The sequence below is a fragment of the Aquila chrysaetos genome, chromosome 9 (assembly GCF_900496995.4).
Source record: "Aquila chrysaetos chrysaetos chromosome 9, bAquChr1.4, whole genome shotgun sequence".
In the NCBI taxonomy this organism is placed as follows: domain Eukaryota; kingdom Metazoa; phylum Chordata; class Aves; order Accipitriformes; family Accipitridae; genus Aquila; species Aquila chrysaetos.
In genome coordinates, this window is record NC_044012.1 from 39,443,518 (window position 1) to 39,468,051 (window position 24,534).

The 24,534-nt window shown below is 45.9% G+C and overlaps 3 protein-coding genes across 4 annotated transcripts; all 3 read left to right on the plus strand.

Annotated features, from left to right (window-relative positions):
- The first annotated feature begins 1,681 nt into the window (after positions 1-1,681).
- Positions 1,682-7,001, plus strand: LOC115346323 (macrophage migration inhibitory factor-like). Its single transcript, XM_030026237.1, has 3 exons — positions 1,682-1,791; positions 5,958-6,130; positions 6,875-7,001. Exons 1-3 carry the CDS (start codon positions 1,684-1,686, stop codon positions 6,939-6,941), a joined length of 348 nt encoding a protein of 115 aa, XP_029882097.1. The 5' UTR covers positions 1,682-1,683; the 3' UTR covers positions 6,942-7,001.
- A 2,995-nt stretch (positions 7,002-9,996) lies between these two features.
- LOC115346500 (macrophage migration inhibitory factor) lies at positions 9,997-12,702 on the plus strand. The gene is made up of 3 exons (XM_030026587.2): positions 9,997-10,345; positions 11,414-11,586; positions 12,437-12,702. The coding sequence occupies exons 1-3, from the start codon at positions 10,238-10,240 to the stop codon at positions 12,501-12,503; spliced, it is 348 nt and encodes a 115-aa protein (XP_029882447.1). The 5' UTR covers positions 9,997-10,237; the 3' UTR covers positions 12,504-12,702.
- Positions 12,703-13,452: 750 nt separating this feature from the next.
- Positions 13,453-23,965, plus strand: DDX51 (DEAD-box helicase 51). Of its 2 annotated transcripts, XM_030025429.2 has the most exons (17): positions 13,453-13,499; positions 13,629-13,832; positions 13,884-14,065; positions 14,471-14,715; positions 14,841-14,991; positions 16,514-16,659; positions 16,961-17,032; positions 17,220-17,326; positions 17,848-17,956; positions 18,591-18,736; positions 19,444-19,639; positions 20,272-20,387; positions 20,480-20,596; positions 21,550-21,651; positions 22,128-22,191; positions 22,406-22,540; positions 23,375-23,965. In XM_030025429.2, the coding sequence occupies exons 1-17, from the start codon at positions 13,477-13,479 to the stop codon at positions 23,399-23,401; spliced, it is 2,142 nt and encodes a 713-aa protein (XP_029881289.1). In that variant the 5' UTR covers positions 13,453-13,476; the 3' UTR covers positions 23,402-23,965. The 2 variants fall into 2 exon arrangements, with proteins under 2 accessions (XP_029881289.1, XP_029881288.1); XM_030025428.2 differs by having other exon boundaries at positions 13,629-14,065.
- Positions 23,966-24,534: the final 569 nt, after the last annotated feature.

Below are 24,534 nucleotides of genomic sequence, written 5' to 3' on the forward strand. Positions count from 1 at the left end.
TGTGGTGTCTAAGGATCTGATTTCCAACCTGGTACATCAGCCTCTGGGAATTACATCAGATGTTTTCAGAGGAGAAAGAGTTTGTTTTGGAAATGTTTTTCTTGTTATGTAAGCAAACTGTGAATAACGAGTGACTATTGTACCCAGCAGAAAAAATAGGTTGTGAAGTTCATTGGAAATACAGTCCAAGTTTTTCCAAGTGACCACGAACAAGTATAGTATGATTTGTGACTAAATGCTTTGGATCATGCCACCTGCTTTCAACTAATCACTGCAGAAAAGATTCATCAATATTACAAACAGCAGTTCCTCTCCTTACAGATAGAGCTGTCACTTGAGTTTGTTTTTAGTGCTTTGACATAGGAAACATGCCCTGAAAAGGCTGTTTGTACAAACAGATTTTATTTCTGGATTTTTTTTCAGGATTTTCATTATTTTCAGAATGCTTTGGATACAGGAGGCACAATCCACTAACATAAGCTGTAGATTAACACTGTCACATAGTAATTCATCTCCTGAGTTTTTATTTGCTGGCTTTTTACAGCAAGGGCGCTACAGTGAAGGAACTGACTTAAAATCAACATACCCCACACAATCAACTTAAACATGTTCATATGGAGGTTTTTCACCATTTAAAAGTATTTGTTTAAATTACACCATTGCAGTACAAACATTTAGCACAAACTATAGAAAGCTCTCCCTCTTTTCCACAGACCGGGGAATGGAGTGAGTAGGAAAGCCCTTAACTCACAGAAACTACTGGGCATAAAGACACCCATCACCTTTAACACGGAGAGATTAACAAACCATTTATTTTATCTCTGTCAGCATTTTCAACCTGCTTTCCACACACACATCTCACTGCGAACACCCCCTACCAAATGCCATATGACCCCTCTAAATCACTTCTTTCATGTAAGACTCTACTAGGCAGCAAAGAGAACTGATCCCAGCTCTGCCACAGCCACATGCTCCGCTCTAGATAAAACCCTCTCATTTTAGAAAGCCGGTGGATTTCCTGTCTCTCAGGAGATCCTGTTGACTGTTATGGGACTATGTGCACAACGAAGGAGCAAGTTGAAAACAAGCTTCCTCTGAGTATGTAGATTCCAGTGCTCACCACAGTGGAAAATCAAGACCCTGATTTTAAGGCATCTTTGTCATGATTTAGTCACAGTTCAGGAAGGTTTCCACAACATGTGTTACTGGGATTTTTCTGTTATGGTCTATTCCACAGAAAGAGCCCCAGACCTCACAATTAAGGTGTCCATCTAAATTTTTTAAATAATTATGAGACTTGCATGAAGAGGCACATTATCACTCCCCCACTCTCAAACAGTCCCTGAAACACTTGCTTTTTCAATGGTTTTCACGATCAGGCTGTATCCAGTGTCATTTTGGATGCTTTGATTTCCAGAGTGCAAAAAGCCCGCTTCCCGCCCCCCCCCGAAAGCTACACCTTGACTATCTGCATTAGCAGCCAGCAGCCTGCAGATGGCACATGCAGCCTCGCCTTTCCCCAGGCACTCCCACCCCTCCAGGTGCACCTGGGGAAGGTACCACCGGCTATTTAAAGGCTCCTGAGGTACTTACTAGCATGGTGGGGTAAGCTGTCTTGTAGGTGAGTTAGGAACAACGCCGTGTAGAAGGTAAGCTGAAAGCAAGCCCTCTTGCAATCCAAAGATGCCTAAATTCATTGTTAACACAAACATTAGTAAGGATAAAGTTCCAGAGCCTTTCATGGGAGAGCTCACCCAGCAGTTATCAAAAGCAATGGGCAAACCAGCACAGGTAAGAACAGATGCTCAAATGTTTTCCTTATTTAGTCAGTTGTGCCTATGCAATGAGCTATTTCTCAGCGATAGCCTCTATAAACTAATATACCTAATGGCTCACCAGTATTTAGAGCCTTCTCTCTGTACAGATGTCAAATACTCGTTTGCTGTGACTTAGCTCTTTTGAGGTCTTAAAACACCTAAAGTATTTAAACTAGCTTTGTGTATGATGATATTCCATGTAGGTCAAGACACTGGATGTGTGGGGGTATGTATACACAGGTATCTCTGTGAATATCTCAAGAATCTAGCTGACTGAAAGCAAGCCTCACCCTCTAACTTCCTTGCTGAGTCCTGATGAATATGTTTGTTACCTGCCACCAAATTGCCGGTACCCTAGTGGTTACAGCTGAAGAAAAAAGAAGGCATTCAGCTTGCTTGGACATTTAGCAAAATACCCATGTAACATCTTGCTACTTGTAGTCAAAACACCAGAATAAAATCTGCTTGCTGGTTTCATTAGCAAACTGAGGCATTTTTACCTGCCAAAACCCCTGGCAAGATGCTACTGAGGTAAAGTACTGAAAGACTGTTGTTAAGGGTCTTATGAGGCTTTCATTTTCTTAATCCTGAAAGGTCACTAGTCACTCTATCCGTTGTTTACTGAAGACTGTTGATGAATACAAAAAACAAAGGGAAAGCTTCTCTATAGAGCTATAAGCTTTATAACATGAGCTACTCAGTTGCTGTAGCAGTAGTAACTTAAATGAATCGCCTGTAGATCTTTAGCAGCTTGGTGAAGTACACTGTCTATATATTCACTAGCAAATGAGTGTTTTCACAAAATGTTTCTTATTTTACTTTGGGAGTGATGCTTTGGAACTGTAGAAAGAATGAAGTTCTGGTGCCTACAGAAAGGATTCCGAGGGCTCCCCAGCAAACCTTTTTCTGCCCGCTGGGACATCTGAAGTTCTTGAGCAGATCTTTGCTCTTCATGGAAACAAAGCGCTCTGAAATGGTAGTCACTCTGGACTACTTAAGATGGCAACAGATGTCTCAGAACCCCTTATCAATCGTTTGATAACTGACACAGGTGGAAGTGTCCTGAGAAGTGAAGAAGGGGGAAAAATGGACCCAAACATAAAAACCAAGTGGGATAACTGGGAATATTAGAGCAAACTTCTGAATGTCTTAAAAATGGTAAGAGGAAAATTGAGCAGCTGGCATGGTTTTGTCAAAACCAGGAACAGTTTAAATAGTTCCACAGTAGTGTCATGCTCAGATCTAGTCAACACTTCCAATTAATAACTCAGTGGACTGGGTGTGCAGATGACAATAGCTTGTATGCACAGGAGACAGAGTAAGAATTCAAGAATGTAATTAGAGGTATCTTCTCAAATCGAGAAGCTTTCTTTCAATAGCTGATTAGTAAGTCAAGCTGCACAAAAGACAAAGAATAATTCATATAAGCAGAACAGATTTGGGGAGCATTATGGGTTACAACATGAATAAGAGTTAAGACAATACTTGGGAGGAGAGGAATTTCATATCTGTTGTGCACAAGGTGGAAGTAAGCCTCAGCAGGAATACTCCATCCATCCTCTCTACTGTGAGAAAGAGGTAGGCAGATTAGAGATGCACCAAAGCAAAAACACTAGAGAAATAAGAGAATTTAAGGATCAACAGATATTCTGGCTCTTCTAGAAGAGAGAAGGCTGAAGAAGGAGGCTGTTATGGAAAAGATGGGAACATTTTTTTTTTTTCCTTCCTCTCTGGCATAAGGCAGGAAGCAGCTGGCTTAACCTGCAGCAAGATTTCAGTCAGATCTTGCAGGAAAATTTTAAAAGTTTCTGTGACTTCCAGTCAGGTTCTGCATTGGACTTGTGCCATCAATCCTACCAGTGGTGGAATGGTTAATAACACTGACATTTCTTTGACCAATTAGAAATTCTCAGTTCAGTACTGATAATTAGAATATTTCTATTTGTTGTTTTGTGGCTGTAGACTTTAAAAGACAGTTTTATATGGTTGGATGTTCTCGTCAAATTGATTTGATGTCAAGTTAAAAAGCCAGCCAACCTGGAGAAGCCTGGTTCTACTGTATCTCTTCCAGGCAGATTGTTTGATGTCTGATAAAGGGGTCCCTCTTTCTCTAGGGACAGTAATGGAGCTCTATGAAATCAACCAGTCTCATTAGACATGTAGGAAATCAATCTCTGCCAAATTTGGCCAAAGTTAGTTATCTTGGGGAACAGAAGCATGTTTTAGGCTTGTATAAGCCTTGTCTCCACAGAAAGCAGGCTAAACTGTAAATGGGAGCAAGATTATTTTTTTTTTCCAACACATGCAGTAATATAATGAAATTCTTATGTAAAACTGATGTGTTCTATCCCTCTTCAAAAAACATTTTTTTATCAATCTAGCAAACAAGTACTTGCTGTTGGGGGGGGGGGGGGGGGAGGCGGTGTGGAGTGGTGTCATCTGGTGGTTCTTGCATAACAGCTCCTGAATATAAAGCTAGAGGCCAGGGCTGGGATGCAGCTGGAACAGGTTTGTGCAGCAGTGTGGAAGGGATATGTAATGGGACTTAAAAATATACAGGGAACAACAAAGATTTTTTTTGAAGAGGACATGCAAGCTCTTCGTGACAAAGGAGGCAATAGGAAAGGGAGAGTCTTTTAGTTATAACACAGAAAGAAGGAAAGGATTAGGGTGGGCTGGAATGCAGAGCTTTCCTCTTGCAGGAAATGGTACCATTTGAAAAAAATACTGATTTTTATTTCTCATCAAATAGTTTTTTTTTTCTACTGGAGAAACTGTTTCAAACACTTTCAAACTGCTCTAAGAAGAAAATAATGCTGATTAATACTTCAGCTTGATTTTTTTTTTAATAATAATCTGCTTCTGGGGTAGATGTTAAAGGCATATAGGTACCTACATTTGGTATAAAACTGAGAGCACAGGGTGTCCAGCCAGGGAAGAACAGGGCCAAGCAAGTGGTACCTCAGCAGGATCGCCTTGGCTTATCCTGTACTGCTGTGGTCTGATGCATCTTGCACCCAAACAAGCTGTAAATGACAGCCAAGGCTAATTACCCAGACAACTCCTGGTACTCAGGCTAGCTTGTTTTACCAAGAGGGTTAATTGCTGCTGAGTTTCAATGATGCGCTGCTAATAAACGTGGGTAAGAACAGAACAGAAGCCAGATGGATGCCAAAGGAACTGATCCCTGGATTCCTCCTTGTGTGGATCTGACACTGTGTATTAGCAGCAGGGAAAATTGCAGGCTCGTCATTAATATTAACATAGATACTTTCTTCTATTTTTCCTGCTATCAAGAACAAAAGTGGGATTAGGCTGTATTTTGTTTAATGAGGGGGATGTTGATTTAGACCTCTGCTGTGTCAGTTCACATGTACCTCAGCAGGGAAGACTGCAGCAGGAGCCAGTGAGGTGCAAAATCTCTCTGGAACGTAGGGCAGCAGCAATGCAATTGCACACCCCCACTTGCACCCGGCCTTCCCGCACAGGCAGGGAGAGCCCGGTGGCTCAGAGGAGGTTCTGGAGGTATTGCAGATCACTGAGCTCTTGGAGCACCTGAACTTTCTACCCAAAATTCAGAGTTGGTAAAGATGTTACTGCAGGGTCCTCCTTCTAACAGTGCACCTGGGCTGAGCATCCAGAACCCATCATTCAGTAGGTAATTGGGCATACTGGGGTTGAAGGTTGCAAGACAGCAGGCAGGGAAGGATCTTTGCAACAGGGTAACTTAAGAACAAGAGTGAAACTATTTGCACTTTAGTAAGTGGTGAAAAGCATCTCTGAGTGCCTGGGGCTGCTCTTTTTTATTATTATTATTATTTTTATGTGCTGCTAGTACTTTTAGTTAAGAATACGGCCATTCTGCAATAGATGAAGGAACTGTGATGGCAGTGCCTGCTCCCAAAGGGTATGTTGTGGGAATGTGATTGTATTTCACACCTTCTCATCTTTGACTTGCAGGAAAATGTTTAGGAAGCCTGGAAGTGCAATGAAGTACATGCAGGAGAATTTCAAAAGCTTAAGTGATAGGCATGCACCTATTTTCACTGCAGTTTAGGCACACAAATACCTTCATGGATTTTCAAAACTTTGCCTAACATGGCAAAGGAAAATAACATTCTTTTCTTATTCTTCCAACAGTATCTAGCAATACAGATCTCTCCTGATCAGCTGATGTCCTTCGGTGGCTCCACAGACCCTTGTGCTATGTGCTTTCTCTACAGCATTGGCAAGATAGGGGAGCAGGAGAACAAGGTGTACTCAAAATTGCTTTGTGACCTGCTGAACAAACAGCTGAAAATACCACCTGACAGGTGAGCTCATACAGCAACTTGTCTGACATGACTTTCTACAGATTAAAACTATTAATCCCACATTTGTCCTTCAGTGTTCCTCTATTAACATTCTGCTTGAAGAGGCTTAATGCCAAGTCAATAGAGCAACTCTCCAATTAAAAAGAAGAAAGGAGCAATTGCATGAGCTGCAATGCCCATGCCCAAAAGCTGTAAAATTTCACTTAGTTAAAATGATGGAGGCTCAGGCACTGCATGTACTCACAGATCTCATGTGTGCGAAACCCCAGGTACAGGCAGAATAGCCTGGTGTCATCAATTGATAACTTGAGTAACATGTACTAACACTTCCCAACTGCCTGTGGGGTACAAGTGAAGGTCTATTATAAAAGCTTCTGCTTAAATAAAAGCATTTCTAGTCCTTTTCCTGAAGGTACACCAATCTGCTCCAGAAATGACTGTAAATAAAACGCAGCATCCTGAGATCTCCTTAAAAGAAGTAGAAAAATACCAGGAACCCCAGAATGCAAGTAGGCAAGGCATTAAAAGGGGGGAGGGGGCATATGGAATATGCAACACTCGAACATACCTGCCAGAATTTGCAAAGGAAATGTGTAACTTGCTGAGACGCAGTGCAGGCCTGAGAAGCATAAAGCCCTGTGGGACAGTCTGCAGCACGGCTGTGTGTGTCCTGCTGCAGGAACACCCTGGCCAGCCTGCAGTGCTCTGCTCTCAGCAACTAATGGTGTCTGCCTTCCCTTTCAGAATTTATGTCAGCTTCTTTGACATCAGTGCTGGCGACGTAGGTTGGAACAACACAACCTTTGGTTGAGGTGCCCTCGGGTGGTAACAGCTTATTCCTGAACCCTCACAGTGGTTTTTGAGTGCTGCACTTCTAGTCATGTTACCGGTATCTGGCACAAACGCAAAAGGCAGCAGTACCTTAGTTGCTGCTACCCGCTGCTGTTTAACATCTTGTCTGCTGCTTAAATAAAAGTAAAAATCCAGCAGGAGCCTTATGACTGAGACTGTCTTATTCTGGAAAGGCCTGTGGTTGAGATAGAAGGTGTTTTCTCAAAATACTCTTAACAGAAGCTTTTCTTTTTTAAAAACAACTCAGTCTTTTGTGTGAAGATGAACACTCCATTTGGGTATGCCTTTGCCCTATTCATGCAGGACAGCCTGGCCAAATTTAAATACAGTTATATTGACCTGATTTCAAAATACACTTACATTTAAGTCAATAGATGTGGCTATCCATGTGGCATATGGCCTTCCCTTCAAAAAGAGGAAAGACTTGATTGCCTCTTATTTAAAAGGGATGGATTGCAGACCAGGTCTTCCTTAGATCTTAACACTACATGCACCTCTAGCTGCTTAGCAGAAAAACTCATGCTGCAAGAGTCTCCCAGGGCGCTGGATAGGCAGAGGGAGTAAGTGGAAAAACCCACTGTTCACTGTTCTGCCCTCCCCTTTTCATCCATTGAACAATTTGCAGTGACAGTGAAGATTAGAGCACAGCTCAAAATGAGGCAGAGGCACAGTGAGCCATTCCCAGAGGCCAAAGCAATGAATTACTTACAAAAAGAAGATTTCCATATAAATATTTATTATTCAAGCCCTGGGTCAAATAAGAGCATTTGCTTCCAGAGTGAAACAGAAAGATTGAGTACAGATCTGTTTCCTGAATCTCTAAAATTAGGTGTATTGTGACTTTTTTTTTTCTGGAAGAACAAACCCACCTCACCCCTGTTCTGAGCTCTGTTGTGAACATCCCATTTTGTCCCTATCACAGCTTTGCTTTGCAGCCACAGTCTTTAAATACAAGCCTGTACTTCAACCTGCAAAAATGCTTTGTTCAGACAACAAATGAAAGCTGCTTTGGTGAAGCAAAGCAGCACAGCCAATGAAGCAATATGCTACTTGGCACCTAAATACAGTGTATCTTATTAAATATTTTTAATTCCATTTAATGCCTTGCAGAGCTGCCCAAGGAAGAAAGACATGGCATGAGGTAGGTAGTCTTTTGGCAGAATTGCTTGCGGAGAACAGCTACGAAGCCCTTAAACACAGCAGAACTTTCCATGGGGAGGCAGTTCCCTTTTCCAGAAATCAGTCTGCCTTCTTCATAGAGCCACCTGGTCAAAGAATGCTGCCTCTGCCTGTTCTTGAAGCCACAGCACCAGCATTCTCTGATGTTCTTCTGGTTCCCCCTTCCCGGTCCGGTTGCTTTGTGCTCAGGTTTTGACTGTGATGCATGTGGGTATGTACCACTGCAACCTGTGAATGCCCCAGCCCTGCTATTTGCAGTCAGCCTCCAGGAAAGGCTTCAGCCTGCCCCACATATCCTCTGAAGCCTTTCTATGCTAGATGCTTTCAGAGTTATTCTCAGAGCATCCAAACTCCAAAATGTGTGTTCCTAAGGTACCTCATGGCACTAGTACAATTAAGACCACCTCTACTTGTTAATGGTCCTTATACCCTCTAAAATGGAACGTAAAAGCTTTCTTTGTCTCTGGCACATCATTAGACTGCTCTTTAGTATATTTCTGCAAAACAATTTACCTTTCAGTCTTTTGCTCTTAGACACATTTTTTCATTGCTCCTATTTTAATTACAGGCAATTGTGTTTTAAAACAGATGCTGTTCACCAAGAAAATGTATTATGAATGCATGAGTGTGGAGCAATCACTGGAGCGAGGGGTGTGCACGAGTACACTGGTATTTGGTTAACTTCTAAAGATGCATCTTTAGAAGCTATGAAAATGTACGCACTGCTTCTTCCTTAGTCAAGGGGGCAAAGGAGAATGAAAACACAGATGTGTCTCTGTTGTGTGGCAGCATGGCCAGGGTCTGCTGCTTTGGGCCTGGCAGGCTGCAGAGCAAGCGCACTGGTGGTGCCAGAATTCCCACCCCACCTCTATGCAACAACTCTGGGAGGCACTACACAATGGCAGGGAGCTGACGATATTAGTTCTCAATAGCACTGTTAATCACTAAAAAAATAAATGCTCTGGTCCTGCCAGTTCTCGGTCTTCTAGCCTGTGCCACTCCAAAGCATTCCCATACAATACTGTCCCTTACTTTTTGTTCAGGGCTACATGTGTTCACATGTGTAACATGTATGTATGGTCAAGCTTTCTAGCAGCAGCAGTGCTGGGACTTTGTTAAAAACTAACTCGTCCTCGATTTCTGTGTGTAAAATGTCTGTGTGGAGAGGGCTCTGGGCCTGATCCTCCTTAGCCTTCCCGTGAGTCATTCCAAGCACTGCGCTGCAGTCACGGCGGTGTAAGAGGCAGGGTGGGGAGTCGTGCCCTCTGCAGCCTACGTGCATCACATCACACAGCCCAGCAGAAGGCTCATCTCGCAGGCTGCCTCTCACCTCCGAATAGACACGCACCGTTTCATTTCTAAGCAAAAACAGATCGCTTCTGCCTTTTTCCAGCAGAAAAAATGTGATGTGAAAATGAGGATGCTGAGGAGTAATAGATCACTCTCAATTTGACTGAAAAACGTTAGAGAATAATTAACAGGTCAGCAAGTCAGACATTTCTCTTACATCCCGTTAAAGCTATGCACGCAGTTAGAACAAAAACCGTACAAACGTGCCTTCATTTTGCAAAAGAAAAAAATTCCCTTCGGAGCCAGGGCAAGTATCCCTTTTTGCAACTGCCAAGCTAGGGCCTCTAGCCCTTTTTGGCCCTGATCCTGCAAAAGCCAGTGGGAGTACTACAGTGGTAGTACCACATGCGCTGATACCAGGTTATGTATGAATTGCCCAGCGCGGCAGGACTCAGTTCCAGGGAGGAGCTACAACAATCCCCCCAAAAATGCTCAATGGCAGTAACAAAGCAAACAAATCACGGCGGAAAGGGGGGAAGAGCTCTGGCCGGGACGCTGCGGCGGGAGGGAAGCCGTAAGCCGCAGCAAGGGCAGCAGACGGGGCGGGGGGGGGGGGGCAGTCCCCGCCGCCCCGCTCCCTCCCCTCCCCGTCGGGCGCGGCCCCTTTAAGGCCGGCGCGGCTCCGCGCCCACTAAAAGCGCTGCCGCCGCCGCCTCGTTCCACTCTGCCGCCGCCGCCACCGTCGGTCCCTCCGCATCGCACCGTTCCGCTCCCGCCGCCGCCACCATGCCTATGTTCGCTATCCAGACCAATGTCTGCAAGGACGCCGTGCCCGACAGCCTGCTGGGCGACCTCACCCAGCAGCTGGCCAAGGCCACCGGCAAGCCCGCGCAGGTGAGGGCGGGCGGTGGGGCCGCTGCTGCCGGAGGCGGAGGGCCGCGGCCCGGCGGGGGCTGGGCAGGGAACGGGGCGAGCACGTGTGCGGCGCCCGGCGGGCCCGGCGCCGAGGAGAAGGCCCCGGCGGGGCGGCCGCGGGGCTGCGCCCGCTCTCTCGCCCACCCGGGGCGAAGCGGGGATGGGCGGAGGGGCCGCGGCCGCCGAGGGCAGCGTTTGCGGGCACAACGGGACTGCGGGCCCCGCTGCTCCAAGGGAAAGGGCTTGTGCCCGTTCCCCCACCCCGGCAGCCCTCCGGGGGGCGGGGGGCGGCGAGGGAGCCGCGGCGCGGCGGCAGGCCTCCCGCTGCCTCCGTCTGCGCTGCAGCCCGTCCCCAGGCCCATCGGCCTGGCCGCCCGGAGCAGCGGCCTGACCTACGGTGAACTGGGTGCTCGATTACCTACAACGCCGGAGATTTGTCCGCGCTTGTGCCCGGGAGTCGGGATTTCGGCGGCGGAGTTGTGCCAGCGGCACGTTTTGGGGAAGGGGCTGGTATCTGCCAGGCCAGGGAGCCTGGCAAAGCGAAGTAACGGATACCGGAGCTCTCCTCCGGGCTGCCTCCTCGCCCCGAGCTGCTCCCGGTTATCGCGGGATCAGATACGGCCCCTCTTGAGCCAGACCACTGCAGCCTGAGAAGCCAAAGCCCCGTAAGGCTGAATTGCAGACAGGCCCGGTGGCTCAGTCAGTGATTTGAGGGTGTGAATTTTGGCACACAAGTACGGTTTTAAGGCCTTTACCTCCAGCCACGTGCCCTTTGCCCTGCGCAGCGGCAGTGTAGCCGTCTCACCTGTGGCTTTGCACAAACACAACCTTCGTTCTGAGAGCCAGGCTCGGGGGGATCCACGCAGCGTGCACTGCGTGCCACCCGTGTGGGCTGCAGCCCCTGAGCCTGGCAGAGGGCAGCGCTGGGGAGCTGCCTGGGCCGCAATACAGCACACAACTGCACTGTGTAAAGTTGGTACCTAAAGCAAGTTTGCATCAGGAGAGGGAAGGCGAGATTCGCTGTAACTGTTTGTTCTCTTACCACAGTACATCGCTGTGCACATCATACCTGATCAGATGATGTCCTTCGGGGGCTCCACCGATCCCTGCGCGCTCTGCAGCCTTTACAGCATCGGCAAAATAGGAGGGCAGCAGAACAAGACTTACACCAAGCTCCTGTGTGATCTGATCTCTAAGCACTTGCATGTATCTGCAGACAGGTAAGGCTGGGATGTGATTTTAACCTTATTTTTTTGGCTTTCTGAAACTGCTTTGAAAAGTTTATTTTAAAATACAAAGAGCCAGGAATAAGTCCGTGTGTTTGAGAAAAAAACAAGTGATCGTTTGCAGTGTTTTCATGTCCAGTTAAGAGTTTGATGCCTACATCTTTCCCTTGAGAGTCCTCTGTTAAATGGCTTCCTGTTCTCAGAGTAGAGAAAAAATACCAGAGGTCTGACAAGTTGTACGGCGTGTCTTTCACCCCTGAGGTGTGGTGTCCTCTGGTGATGGGAGGCTGAAAGCACAAGGGAGGAGCAGTAACGGGCTGGAGCTGAAAGACAAAAGTAGAAACCAGCAAGCTGTGAACAGCTCCCTTGCAGGCTGCGGAGCCTTGGGAGAGTGTCTGTGTACAGCGGTGAAGGTCGGGAAGAACCTGCTGCCAGTGATGTGCTGGGGTTGGAAGGGAGAAGTGCAGAGCCAGCCCCGAGGGCCTGCTTGGCTTTCGTAAGGCTGCCTGTTTGACACGTGTGAAGGACTGCAGCATTTGGAAACAAAAGCGTTTGATCTCAAATATCTTGACAGGCTGCTAACCAAAAACTGTCTGGTGTCTGGACAGTCCCTGACTGAAGAAGACTTTGTATTTTAAAAAAGAAAAGAAGTACAATTCCAGGGACTCTGAGGAGTATTGACTGTTTGGAGGCTCCACCAGAGAAGTTAGCTAGATTTCAGTAAAAATTAAGCTTGAAATTTCTTCTGAGGAATGGGAAGCACTATCCTCTGTCCTGTTGTCCTGTCTCACTCATTTATATGAGTTAAGGTCATTGTTTGTGTCTTCCTGTGCCTCTTCTGCAGGGTGTACATCAACTACTTCGACATGAACGCTGCCAACGTGGGCTGGAATGGCTCCACCTTTGCGTAGAGCTCTCCCGGCTGTCTGAAGAGGCTGCTCCTGGACCTACCCTCATCCTGCCCCTTAGCAGAGACCACCGCACAAATGGCCCCGTGTTGCATTTTGTGCACTCTCACAGATCGATGGCTCCTTGCTAGTGTGTTTAAATATTGCTGCTTCAACATTCCTGTTTTCTCTGTGTAGAAAACAAATAAAGATTTAGAAGTAAGCTGTCTGGTGTAGGCTTTGGTGCATTGGGGATGGAGCTGGGCAATCAGCAACATATCTGTTTCACTCTGCTGAAGCAAACAAAAGGAACACTTTGAGCTTGCTTCTGTGTCTCAGACATGGTATTTCAGAGTACACTTAGACGGAGTGGCACGTGCCTGACAGCACTCCAGGGTCATTTTTACCTCGCTGGGCTCCAGAGGCTGTGGGTGCCTTCAGGGTTTCATGTTGCTTTGGGTTTTTTTGGCTGTGTCCTCTGTTGCCACAGCGGAAGCAGTCCTTGGGCCAGCCCCGTGCCTGCTGCTTCAGGGAGGCTTTCCTTTAACAACATGCTACCCGTGTGGGGCCAAACAAGCAAGCAAGGAAGGAGCGCTTTTGCTCACTGAGTTGAAACGCTGCTATCCGCATTACTTACGCCGCCTCCCTTCAGGCAGCCAGGGCTGGCCCCCAGCGCTGCGGTAAGCCTCTGCTGCTCTCTGCCCGCAAGTCCCCACAGTGATGCTGTGCTCTCCTGGGCCTCGGTGTCGGGGTGAGTGTGTGGGGGGGACCCGCGACTGTGAGGTCCTTTTGTCCCCTCAGCCGCCCTTCCCGCCTCAGCCGCCCTTCTTCCCCTCAGGGGGCGCGCGGCGCCGCCCCTCCCCAGCCGGCGGAGGCGGCGCGCGCCCCCGCCCGCGCGCCTTCTGGAGCCTTCCGCCGCTGCCTCGCGCCACGCGGGCGCCGCTGACGTCATCTCCGGGCGCCCCGGCGGCGCGGCGCGGCCCGGCCCGGCGCGGCCATGGCGCTTTTCTACATCAACAGGTAACTCCCGTCCCAGGCGCTGCCGGCCCGGCCCCGGCGTCCCTCGGCGGCACGGACTCGAGTGGGGGGGTGCCTGGCCGGACGGGCCCAGGCTTGTGCCTGAGCAGGTTTTGTCGTGGGCTGTTTCAGGTACGGCGGGGAGGAGGAGAAGCAAGGGGAGGAAGAGGAGGACGCTGAGGCGAAGGCCCGGGCTCGGGTCCTGCTGGAGCGGCTGCGCCAGCAGGCGAAGGCCCGGCAGCTGAAGAAGCAGCAGGAGGCACAGCCCGAGGGAGGGGAAGGCGGGCTGTCCGGGGGAGCCGACCCGGGGCTGAGCCCCGGGGGCGGGAAGAGGAAGAGGAAGGGGGAGAGTGAAGAGCTGAGCCCCGGAAGCGGAAAGAGGAAGAGGAAGGGGGAGAGTGAAGAGCAGTCCTGTGCGCAAGGACAGAAGAAGCTCAAGAAGAAACGGCAGCCTCGCAGCTCTTCTGAAGAAAGGGCGGACGCTGAGGAGGCAGCAGATGGCAGCACTCCATCGAAGAAGAAGGACAGTAGAAGAAAATCGGACGTGCCGCAAGAGAGGACTGAAGCAGGTAACGCTAAACTGAAGCCGTAGGATTTTGGTTCATTGGGGTGGACAGTTCTCAACGGAGGAGTAGACACAAGTTACCCTTTGAGTAACCTGCTGAATTTACCTGATGGTAAATTTTGTTTTCCTCTGCTTAATATATTCCCAAAGTAATTTGCTTTCTAGGGGAAAGCCCCATATTGCAAACTTTGGGGATCAGTTTAGTGTAAGGGAAGGAGGGAAGCATGTCACCTCAGTCTTCAGTTGCCTCCATACCAACGAAGAATTGTTCGGCTTTTGCACTTGGATTTAGGAAGAAAGAGGAGCTTGCAAGATTTGCTTAAGTCTGTTGTTGTAAAATGTTCCCTACATCCCTTTCCTGTAGCACGTTCTGACCTGTAGCTTTGTATTCTTGTTATCCAAATTCCAGATTCTGAAGAAGACATCAAACAACAGGAAAATAGAAGCAACCTTAAAAATAAGTCTTCTCAAAGGAAGAAAGCAGATGAGGAAACAGAGGGAGCTGAAACAAGGAAGAAAGAGAACAGTCAAAGAGCTGAAGGCAGTCAGAGTACAAAGGAGGAGCTGTCCTTAGCAGCCTTGGAGGAAGAGGCAAATCCTCCACCCTCCAGTTTGGTGGTTCTTGGAGACTATGACAGAAAGCCAGTGCAGAAGGTAACTAGCTTGACTGAATTTTGATGATGGTCAGGAAGGAGCATGCATCTTAACAGCTTATTTTATGTATGGTATTGTCTGTTTGATGGCAGAAATCCTTTGTTATTCTTCTTTCCCCACCTCAGGTTCAGCCCTTCTTACCGCAGTGGCTTGCTCAACCCAAACTAGTGCAAAAACGTATCAAAGATAATCTAGTTCCAATCGGAGATGTCCCAGGAATTCATCCCCGGCTGTTGAAAAAGCTGCAGATGAATGGGATAGAGTCCTTTTTTCCAGGTAATTTGATAGTGCTTTTGTTTCTTTCTAAACTGACTTAGGTAGTTCCTACAGTCTATTGCTGTATATTTTGTGTAGTCAGTGAAGTAAAACATAGAAAAGAACAAGCTTAATGCATCAAAGTGATTGTACTAGTTTTAACCCTTCTTTTTCAAAGCTCTACCTAGGCTGAGTAACCGAAGTGTGTTATCTAGTCATAAATGTAGCTCCACAAAATATGACAGCTTGAAGTAAGTAATAGCTCACAGCTGCCAAAAGAGGGAGGTCTTACTCGTGTCCTCCCGTTTTCCCCCCTTCCCACCAGGCTTGTGCTTTAGTTCCTTACCTTCCACCATCTCTGCTACTAATCGGACCTTTCTAGAAACCCGTTCGACTCATTAAAGCAGCAGAAAACAGTTCAAGGAAAAAAAAAAGCAGTTGGTTTTCCATTATTTTACCAGTTTTGCAAAAAAGCGCAGTAAGTGCCAGCTCCTGAATAAATAGAAAGCACAGCTGGAAGCAGGGATAAGGAGAGGAGGGAGGAAGGTGGGATCTCTGACCTGCAGTCAGTTACTTGGTCCAGCTGAGCCTGGAGGCTTAGACTGTATCAGAGACTCATCAAGGTTACATTGGAAAGGCAGCGTGTGTCTTCTTTTTTTTTTTTTTTTTTTAAGTATGCTGTTACATAACATTTTAATCTAAGTGCTATTGCTTATTTTGTCCGGGAAGATCATAACAGCTTGCTGATAGCAATTGCTTGTGTTCTCTCATAAGTGAAGTCCAGCTTATGGCACTTGGTAGTAGATGAATCAAGCAGTGTCACGCCCTGTCTGGTAGAGATGGTGTCCACTGAAGTCATACCTCATATGCCTCACTGAGTATGGTCTTGTCATGAAGCTAGATCCCCTGGCTGCTAAACCTCATAGATAAACCAAAGTTGGCCAGTTTGTCAGGGCTTGTCATGGGACAGGGAAAGGAGAGAGTTCATGCGTGACAGCCAAAGCTGTTGTCTGTACAGGACTGTTTGCTTCAGTCCTTGTGTACTCTCTTGCGGCAGACTTGAATGACTCCAAAGCCTATAGGAGTTGTGCATTTTGCTCCTTGGCAGGTAAGGCTGCGTTGCCGTGTTGCATGTTCTATGTTTATGTAAGGGCAGTTTGTACTTCAAAGAAAGGATGCTTACAGACAAATATTCATAGGTTTTAAATCTGCCCAGTGCCATCCTAACGTGAGAACAAGAAGACAGATATGAGTTGGAAACAATATTTAACACAGTAGCATCCTACCTGAGCACTAGAAATAGTTGAATTCTTGGAGAGGGAAATCTCTGTATTCAGTGCTAAGCTTCCATGAATGAACAAGAACCAGGTGAAACCAGATAGCATCTCTATTGACAACTGGTTTTGATTTCTTCCTCTCTTATGTCTATAGCAACAACAGCATAGATGTAGAAACAGATTCATTCTATATAACTGCTTTCCTGGCTACACTGGTTTTAGTCCAGCTAACTCTGTAGTTAATGTTTGTTTCCATTTTTCTTCAGTTCAGGCAGAGGTGATTCCTGCTATTCTACAGAGTGCATCCAATGGGTATTTGGTTGGGCAGGGAGGATACCGCCCCAAAGACATCTGCGTCTCAGCACCTACAGGCAGTGGTAAAACCCTGTCTTTTGTCATACCCATAGTACAGGTGAGTTTACCCCCAGTGAAGTACCTGTAGGGAAAATGCTGGGGTTGCTTTTGTTCAAGCAAAAGTAGGTCAGAAAGGAATTTGTGGATGCAAAGCAGCAGATTTTTAGCTTGGAGCTGTACGAGTCCCCTTCATCTCATGAAGGCATAGCATGAGAAGTTGGGAGGGTGGAGGGGAGTAAAACAGAAACATAAAACTCCATGAGGATGTGTCAAGCCCATCTCTTCTCCCTACCTTAGATACAAGAACCTCCTTCTCTCCCCACTGCTTTCAGGGACTCATTTGGCCTTTGTTTCGGCAGGTTCTGCTAGATCGAGTAGTTTGCCACGTACGAGCTCTGGTTGTTCTGCCCACCAAAGAACTGGCACAACAGGTATGTGGCTCTTCACCTTCTCTCTGAGTGGAACTGGGCCGAGGGAAAGGCTGGTGCAGAGAGTACTTTGCTTGGCTGTTCTGTGAAGCAGTTTGAAGATCCATCAGTGGGTTTGATGTTGTTAGCGTAATGGAAGGTATTACTTTAACTGATTTTGTTGTGGCTAACAAAGCCCATCTCTTTGCAGGTGAGTAAAGTGTTCAACATTTACACTGATGGGACAGGTCTGAAGGTCGTTTTGATTACTGGCCAGAAATCTTTTGCAAAGGAGCAGGAGATGCTTGTCCAGAAAAAGTAGGTTAAAAGTTCTTTTGATAAGGTTTATAGAGATCGTAAACTATTTAATCTCAGTAAGCAGAGGTCAAAATATAGGCTATTGCATCACACCATCGTGCAATAACAATTTTGGATAGTGGGTTTATGTGCTAGACACTGGTCATTCTGTCTTTGACAAAAGTGCCTGCTACTACCCCTTTTTTATGATTGTTGTGTTTTACTAGATTTTGGGGGGTCTTCACCAGCTGAGTAGAATGCAAACATTTACCTTATACCCACAGGTACAAATGATTGTTACGGGATTTTGCTGCAGCTAAGCTTTTTTTAAGAGCAATGCAGAATGATGCTTTTTGTTTAAAATGAGGGTTTAGTGTCCAGCACTGCCTTTGCGTGCTTTCCACGTAAAGTGCATATTTGAATTCTGTTCTTTCTCAGTTAAGTGAGTAGTAGGAAAATCTTAAGCTCTGCTGACCAAGGATCTCTGTTACGTGCTTTATGGTGTAGGGAGAAACTTACTGATGGGCTGCTTGTTCTTTCAGAGTGACAGGCTACTGCAGCCTGGCTGATATTATTGTGGCTACACCAGGGCGGCTCACAGATCACATTAGCCAGACCGCGGGGTTTAGCCTGACGCAGCTTCGCTTCCTGGTGAGTCAACTCCACAGGTCTCCCATCTTAGTGCAAGGCCCATTAGAGCTGTAATTCCTGCTTTGTTCTTGCATGGTACATAAATATATCTCTGTTGGAACTGTTGTATGGTTCCATTCTGCGCTCCAGATTGCTCAGGCAGCGGTCTCAAGATGAGATGTTTTATTCCAACTCGTGACACCCAAGCATCCACCTACTTCCCCTTCTCTCCTAGCCTCTTGCAAACACAAACTCAGAGTGAAGCCTTATTGGTCAAGGTCAAGGTAAATTATCAGACTGTAGTAGCTTCCACCACATAGAAGTCTGCAGAAACATAGTTGCAATCTTATTTATGATATGGAGATTTTTATCTCTTTTTCGGAGGCATGGAATGGATTTATGTGCAAATGAACTTGTGTGTAGTTTGAGTGTCAGGCTGGCTACTGAGCCGCTGAAACAAAAGCAAAATTCAGTTTTGGGATAGAAACTTCTGTCTTCATTTGAGGAAGGATAGGCAAAGAAAATACTTCTATTGACTAGAAGCTTCCATTATCTTACACTCTGGCTCAGTTGTTATAGATACAAAAGGAAAATAAAAGCTCCCTAGTGCTAGATGGTATTTAATAAGTAGTGTTTTTCGTCCTTGTGAATTCAGATCGTAGATGAAGCTGACCGTATGATCGATGACATGCACCAGAACTGTCTGAACCAAATTGTCAAAGCTGCATTCCAGGTAGAAAATGACTCTGGCTCCAACATGCTTTTTCAGAGGACCAAACCAGGGCCTATAACAGCAGCCAGGTAAGTTGCAGAATGCGTTTCTTTGAACTGGTAGCGTGGACACCAGCACTTAGATGTCACTGCCCTGCTTCACAGTACTCTCTCACAGGCACTCCCAAAGCTTGCTTACTTTGAGAAATGTCTGCCAAAGTAAGGCAGCTGCTTTTTCAAAGCTTGAAAAAGCAGGCAGTGAACAGCTGATAGTACAGGATGTCTTTTAGACTGAAGCCCAAGTATTGTATTCTCCAAGCTTTCCTTAACTAGACTAAGGGAGCATCAAAAGAATGCACAAATATTGCAAGTCTGTGATTCTTTTGCATGGTAACTATTTGAGTTAGTTGAGCTGGGTAATGGGTTTGAAGAAAAACTGTTGGAATTATCTATCTGCAGCTGCTGCTTTCATATAGCATGGTAGAGATGTGTCAGAAACAGAGATCAGCAACCAAGGAAGGAAGCGACTAGAATGAGGACACAGGTAACTAGGATGCAAGAATGTGTGCAGGGGTAACAGATGCAGGTTGTGCAGTTGGTTGAGGGCGCTGATCAGTTCCATCTGTGAACTCCACCATAAAACAAGGGTGTAAAAGAACCTACAGGAAAGGCCCAGAACAGGAAAAGAGAGTCAAAAAGAGTTAATTGCTTCCCTCATAACCTCATCTGAAGGCACTTGTGGAGGAGCTCCTTTGCCCCGTCCTCAAAGCTCAGTTTCTGTGTGCTATTTCTTTCAGCTCCTGCTATCCTCAGATACCCTTACAGAAACTGCTGTTTTCAGCCACATTGACTCAGGACCCAGAGAAACTGCAGCAGCTGGACTTATTCCAGCCTCGCCTCTTCACGTCTGTCTATTCTGAGAAAAAGACATTTGGAGTTGGAACAGAAACTGAACAAGATACTAAGAAATACACACTCCCCGAGGGGCTATCGGTATGACATTAATTGTCTTGAACAAATTATACTTGAAGATTTGTTTAGCTCTGGAATATGTAGTTGGTTTTACCCTATAAACAAAGATGTCTTCCATATGGTTCCTTGCATGACAGAGGTGCTGGGCAAAAGTGGCTTTGGGAGTATTTATGACCCAGAGAGCTCTACCTTTTGCGTGTTTGTTTTCTCAGTGCTTAGCGTTCATCTCGTTAAGACTGGATTAATATTTTTTTTTTATTAAACTCTCTTCATGCAGAATTAAGATATGAAGTAATAATAATGTAGTAGCACTTATCAACAGTCCATATGTATAACATGCATTTTGGGGCATGTAGATAGAGGTCACCCTGTAGACAAGAAGGCAGTGCATGTTGTTACTTGCTGTGGAGAAGTGAGAACATTAGAACAACACAGATCTCCTGTCTCCACCCTGTGTTGTATCATCCCAGCCTGTAACTGTGACTTTTTCTAAAGGGGGTGGCCTTGTTCTAAAGGGGGTCTGGTTTTGCTGCTATTACTCAGCTGTAAAACATCAAAGCCTATGTAGGTCTTGGACAGGTAGTGGGTTTCAGAGTAGATAGCCTTGGCAAGAAGTAATTTTTCTCTCTGAACTTCTTCCCTGTCGACTGCAGCAATGTTACGTGCCTTGTGACCTGAATTCTAAGCCTTTGCTCCTCTTGTATTTCATGCTGAAAATGAAATTTACCCGTGTGTTGTGCTTTACCAACTCCAGGGAAGCTTCTCACAGGTGAATATATTAATGAGATCACTATAGTAGGTATCTGTCAAGTAATGCTACAGAGGTAATGAAGTGACTGTTTCCATCCCGTTTACCTACAGGTTGTTCCTGCTGGTTCAAGCCTTTGGTGGCGTCGCTGTGGCTGAATTTTCTTCTCGGTTACCTCCAAATGAAAGACAGAGAACCATGAAGGAATTTGAACAAGGAAAAATACAACTGTGAGCATCTTAAATGAGTTTCCTGTGTCTCTTCCAACATAGGCTGTTTCCAGTGTGAGGAGCTAGGTAGAACCAACACAGTTAAATGAGGTCTTCTGTAAAACAGAGCGTGCAGGAACCAACTTGCAGAATGGGTGTGAGACTTGGACTTGTGACTTGAATTGTTACCCTGCCTGTAACTTGGCCTGTTCTAATCTAGCTGTAACCTGAATTTCTGTGTGTTATTTTATAACAAGCAGTAAATGTAACTGCTTGTTCATATAGTTGCCCAAAACACATACAGTTCAGAAGACCTTAAGTTTAATGTGTGTGCTTGGCATCTGGCACTTGTTGGAAGAAAATGGATGTTGGTGCTAGAAATATATATAGTATTAGTGCTTCCTACCGAGAAAATCCCTGATCAGACTGGCATACAGACTTACTTCTATCCATGTGTTTGATTTGCCTTGTGGTTTTGGTAGCTGTATGGGATTGCATCTGTGGAATGTCTCTGAGAAGAAGGTACATACTTATTTTCTGGATTTTCTTTTTATCCAAACCCGGTGTTTAAATTCCTCCTTGACTGCTGGAATTTTGCACCTCGCTGTCTGCAGAGGTCACTGAAAGTGCCTTTATGGAATGTTCAGATAGCTTACAGGTTTGTAGCCTCCATTGTGGTGGGAGCCGTCTGGCTTAGTGTCACATGCTTGGAGAACCTGGAAACTCCCAGTAACTTTTCATGCCCAACAGTAGGTGGCAAGCCTACAGTGATGCTTGGAGGTCTGCAGGCAGTTAAAAATGCCAGTGGCAATAAGGAGTGACTTACAATGCTGCTGTCGTGCTCAGAGGTCAGAGGCTGGCTGCCCAGGTTGAACAGAGATTAGCAAGAGTTGTGCTGAGTTCACTTGTGTTTCGCTTCTGTGGTAGTGCAAGAGATGTTACCTGAAAATGACTATACGTATGTTTAAAACCAGGTTAATCAGTACAGATGCCACTGCACGAGGGATTGACGTTAAAGGAGTGAATTATGTAATAAACTATGATGCACCGCAGTTCATCAGAACGTATATTCACCGGTAAGACAACCAGGAACAAAGGGAATGTGTCTGAGCTTGGTTTACTTTGAAATGTTTAGCAAAGGTGACGTGCACTTAAAAGGGTTTTTAGCTTTGGATTTTTTTGTACTTTAATATGCAAATAGCTTTCTAATTGAAATTAAGCCTGTAGCGTCAGCAGAGTAATGCAGCATTGAAACAGAGCGCTAGCACCCTATTACAGAAAATGTAGTTTACAGGAACTAGAAATACTGTCCTGGACAGCATTGAGTATTGGGTTTCTAGATGTTCAGAAAACTGCAGTGGCACAGCAGCGGTGAATGAGCCCTGGAAGTGTTCACCCTTTGTAACATATGGCTAGTCCTGCTGTGCTAACCTCAAAAAACTTGGAATCAGACTTTCTTAAATCTGGAGAATTTCAGAATCAGACTCTTGATGCTGATAATGGCAGTGACTGTGTGGCTAAACTGACTTGATGCTACTTTTTCTCGTTTCAGAGTTGGAAGAACGGCTCGTGCAGGAAAAGTGGGCGTCGCTTTCAGCTTGGTCCTTAGAATTCAGGTACGTCATTGGTGTGGGATTCATTTGGTAAGGATGCATGCAGGGGCATAAGGAAGATAAGGTTCATACTACTTCCCTCCTTTTCCAGTCAGCTGAGCTTTGTACTTGGAAACTTCAATTATTTCCTGACTAGGCAGCATGTTCCAAAATGCGCTCGTTTTCTAGCTGATAGGCAGTGGGGTGTCTCATCTCCTGTGTCCATTTTGTTATGCAGGAGCGGAGGTTTCTGCGGATGTTGAAGGATGCTGGCATTCGAGACATAAAGAAGCACCCGGTGAAGGGCAACTCACTAAAGCCGTTGGTGCAGAAATATGAGGAAGCTCTCTGTAAGCTTGAGAAGACAGTCAAGGTAATTGAAATGAGGAAGAAAAAAAAAATCGAACTACGACTTGCACAGTTTATTTTAACTCATGACTGGCACAAGTATTAGTGTCCAGGATCCTTTAACTGAGACATTTCCATTTCACTGTGAAGGCAGCGTGTGTGGGTGCCTCATTATGAAATACTCAGAAAGGGTGGGGAGGAGAGAAAGAGGTTTTCTGTTAAAGGAAAGGTAGGCAGCATCCCTGGAGGTATTTGAAAGACATGTAGACATGGCGCTTAAGGACATGGTTTAGTGGTGGACTTTGCAGTGTTAAGTTTACAGTTGGACTTGATCTTTTCCAAGCTAAATGATTCTATGATTATTTGTGGTGTTTCCTTTTCTATTCTGCCTTTCTCTTACCTCTGGGGAGCTGGGATTTTGGCAACTACCCAGAGGAGGGCAAACAAAATGCAGAGATTAAACCTTTCGTCATTACAGAGTTATATGACTGTAATTTACAGCTATGCTGACTAGAAGTTTGGGTATTCCAAACCAGGAAAGCATTTTCTGCAGGCCATTCTTTATACACCCGTGGGAAGGTTGAGAGCTTTCAGACAGAAGCAGGGTAGCATTTAACTTGCGAGATGGGTGGACTAGGGATCCATAATAGACTTTCTGTGCTGTATGATTTAGGCAAGCGTTCTGCTCTCTAATTTGAGGACTCCTTGAAAAATGATGATTTTGAGTTGTAGACTAGGAATGTTTGAGAACTGGGGCAGAAAGGATTGTTAAATTGTCCCATTGCTCCCCAAAGTCCCTTCTGTGTGACTCTGAGACAGGGGCATCTTCAGTCACCTTCTCACCTTTAATTTTGAACAGAACGAGCGAGCACAGAAACGAGCCTGAATGAATGGAAGCTGAGAAGGTCGTGTTTTGTGGCACTGAAGCTGCTGAGCGGATAGGTCGTGGGCTGCTACCCAGCATGGTAGCAATGAGACGGTTGCTGAACGGTTGGCTCCTCAACCTTATCCTATGCAAAGTCAGCTATTACAGGCCTCATTCGCCTTTCAAGGACACTGCAAACAGCGTTCAGTTACTGGTTTAAAACAACAAAAAAAAAATTTTGAGATACAGTTGTTCTGAAGAGGACTTTGTGTCATATCCTACTGGTATATGTAAAACTGCCCCCAGTGAAGAGAAGAGCCGTTACACAGCACTTGAGCATGGGCCTGATGGAACTGCCGATCTCCAAAGGTGAGGGCTGTGCCCTTCGTGCCTCTGAACTGCGACAACTAATGGTTCCGTCTTACTGCACAAGCAGCTGTATCTGCAAATGCATAAGCACATATACAGTGCCTACAGCAGAAGTGTGTTTGAAGAGCTGCTCTAGGCTGAAGTGACTGTAACTTTTAAATAAATACTATATATATATTTAAAACAGTGTCTAATAAAGATTCCTGAGTACAGGGATGGAGATTGCCTTGAAGGGCTTTTTCACTTCTATAGTCTTGTGCCTTTCTTGTCATTTTGTTTCCTTCCACTATTCACTACCAGTGGTAACGGCAGGTCTTACTAAGTGTTAGGTTGGCGTTAATGCAGACTAAAATGTCTGACGTCCAATATGAATATATTGGAGTCAGCTAGTATCGTAGCAAGCCATAAATCTGTATTTGAGACGTGCCACTGCTATTTTTAGCTGCCCCTGGCAGAAGGCTCAGAGCTACCACGTAGCTGCAGCCTGCACCTACCCTCTTAAGACTTTGGGCAGGAACCACCCCAGCTGTGGTTTATTATTTTGTAAAACAAAGTAAGGGTACACCAGCATTAGCAATACATTGTTGGAGCAAAACGAAGGGCTGGCAATCGTGGAGGGTTGGGTGTCGGGAAGGGTGGTTGCGTCTTGTAAAGGTAGGAGCAACGTGGGGTTGTTTTATAGCAGTGAAGTAGCGTCTGGCTTCCTACTGTGTGACTCTTGAGCAGTCTTTGCATAGCACGGCTGCCTGGGCTGGCGTCAGAGTAGCAGAAAAGAAAGTTCTCTT

Bases quoted from the DNA above. Each gene is read 5' to 3' on its own strand.
- LOC115346323 (XM_030026237.1), top strand. From the start codon at position 1,684: ATGCCTAAATTCATTGTTAACACAAACATTAGTAAGGATAAAGTTCCA. The intron at 1,792-5,957 runs GTAAGAACAGAT...TTCTTCCAACAG, and splicing joins CAATGGGCAAACCAGCACAG to TATCTAGCAATACAGATCTC. The intron at 6,131-6,874 runs GTGAGCTCATAC...CTTCCCTTTCAG, and splicing joins CTGAAAATACCACCTGACAG to AATTTATGTCAGCTTCTTTG.
- LOC115346500 (XM_030026587.2), top strand. From the start codon at position 10,238: ATGCCTATGTTCGCTATCCAGACCAATGTCTGCAAGGACGCCGTGCCC. The intron at 10,346-11,413 runs GTGAGGGCGGGC...CTCTTACCACAG, and splicing joins CCACCGGCAAGCCCGCGCAG to TACATCGCTGTGCACATCAT. The intron at 11,587-12,436 runs GTAAGGCTGGGA...CCTCTTCTGCAG, and splicing joins TTGCATGTATCTGCAGACAG to GGTGTACATCAACTACTTCG.
- DDX51 (XM_030025428.2), top strand. From the start codon at position 13,477: ATGGCGCTTTTCTACATCAACAG. The intron at 14,992-16,513 runs GTAATTTGATAG...ATTTTTCTTCAG, and splicing joins GATAGAGTCCTTTTTTCCAG to TTCAGGCAGAGGTGATTCCT. The intron at 22,192-22,405 runs GTACGTCATTGG...TTTGTTATGCAG, and splicing joins GCTTGGTCCTTAGAATTCAG to GAGCGGAGGTTTCTGCGGAT.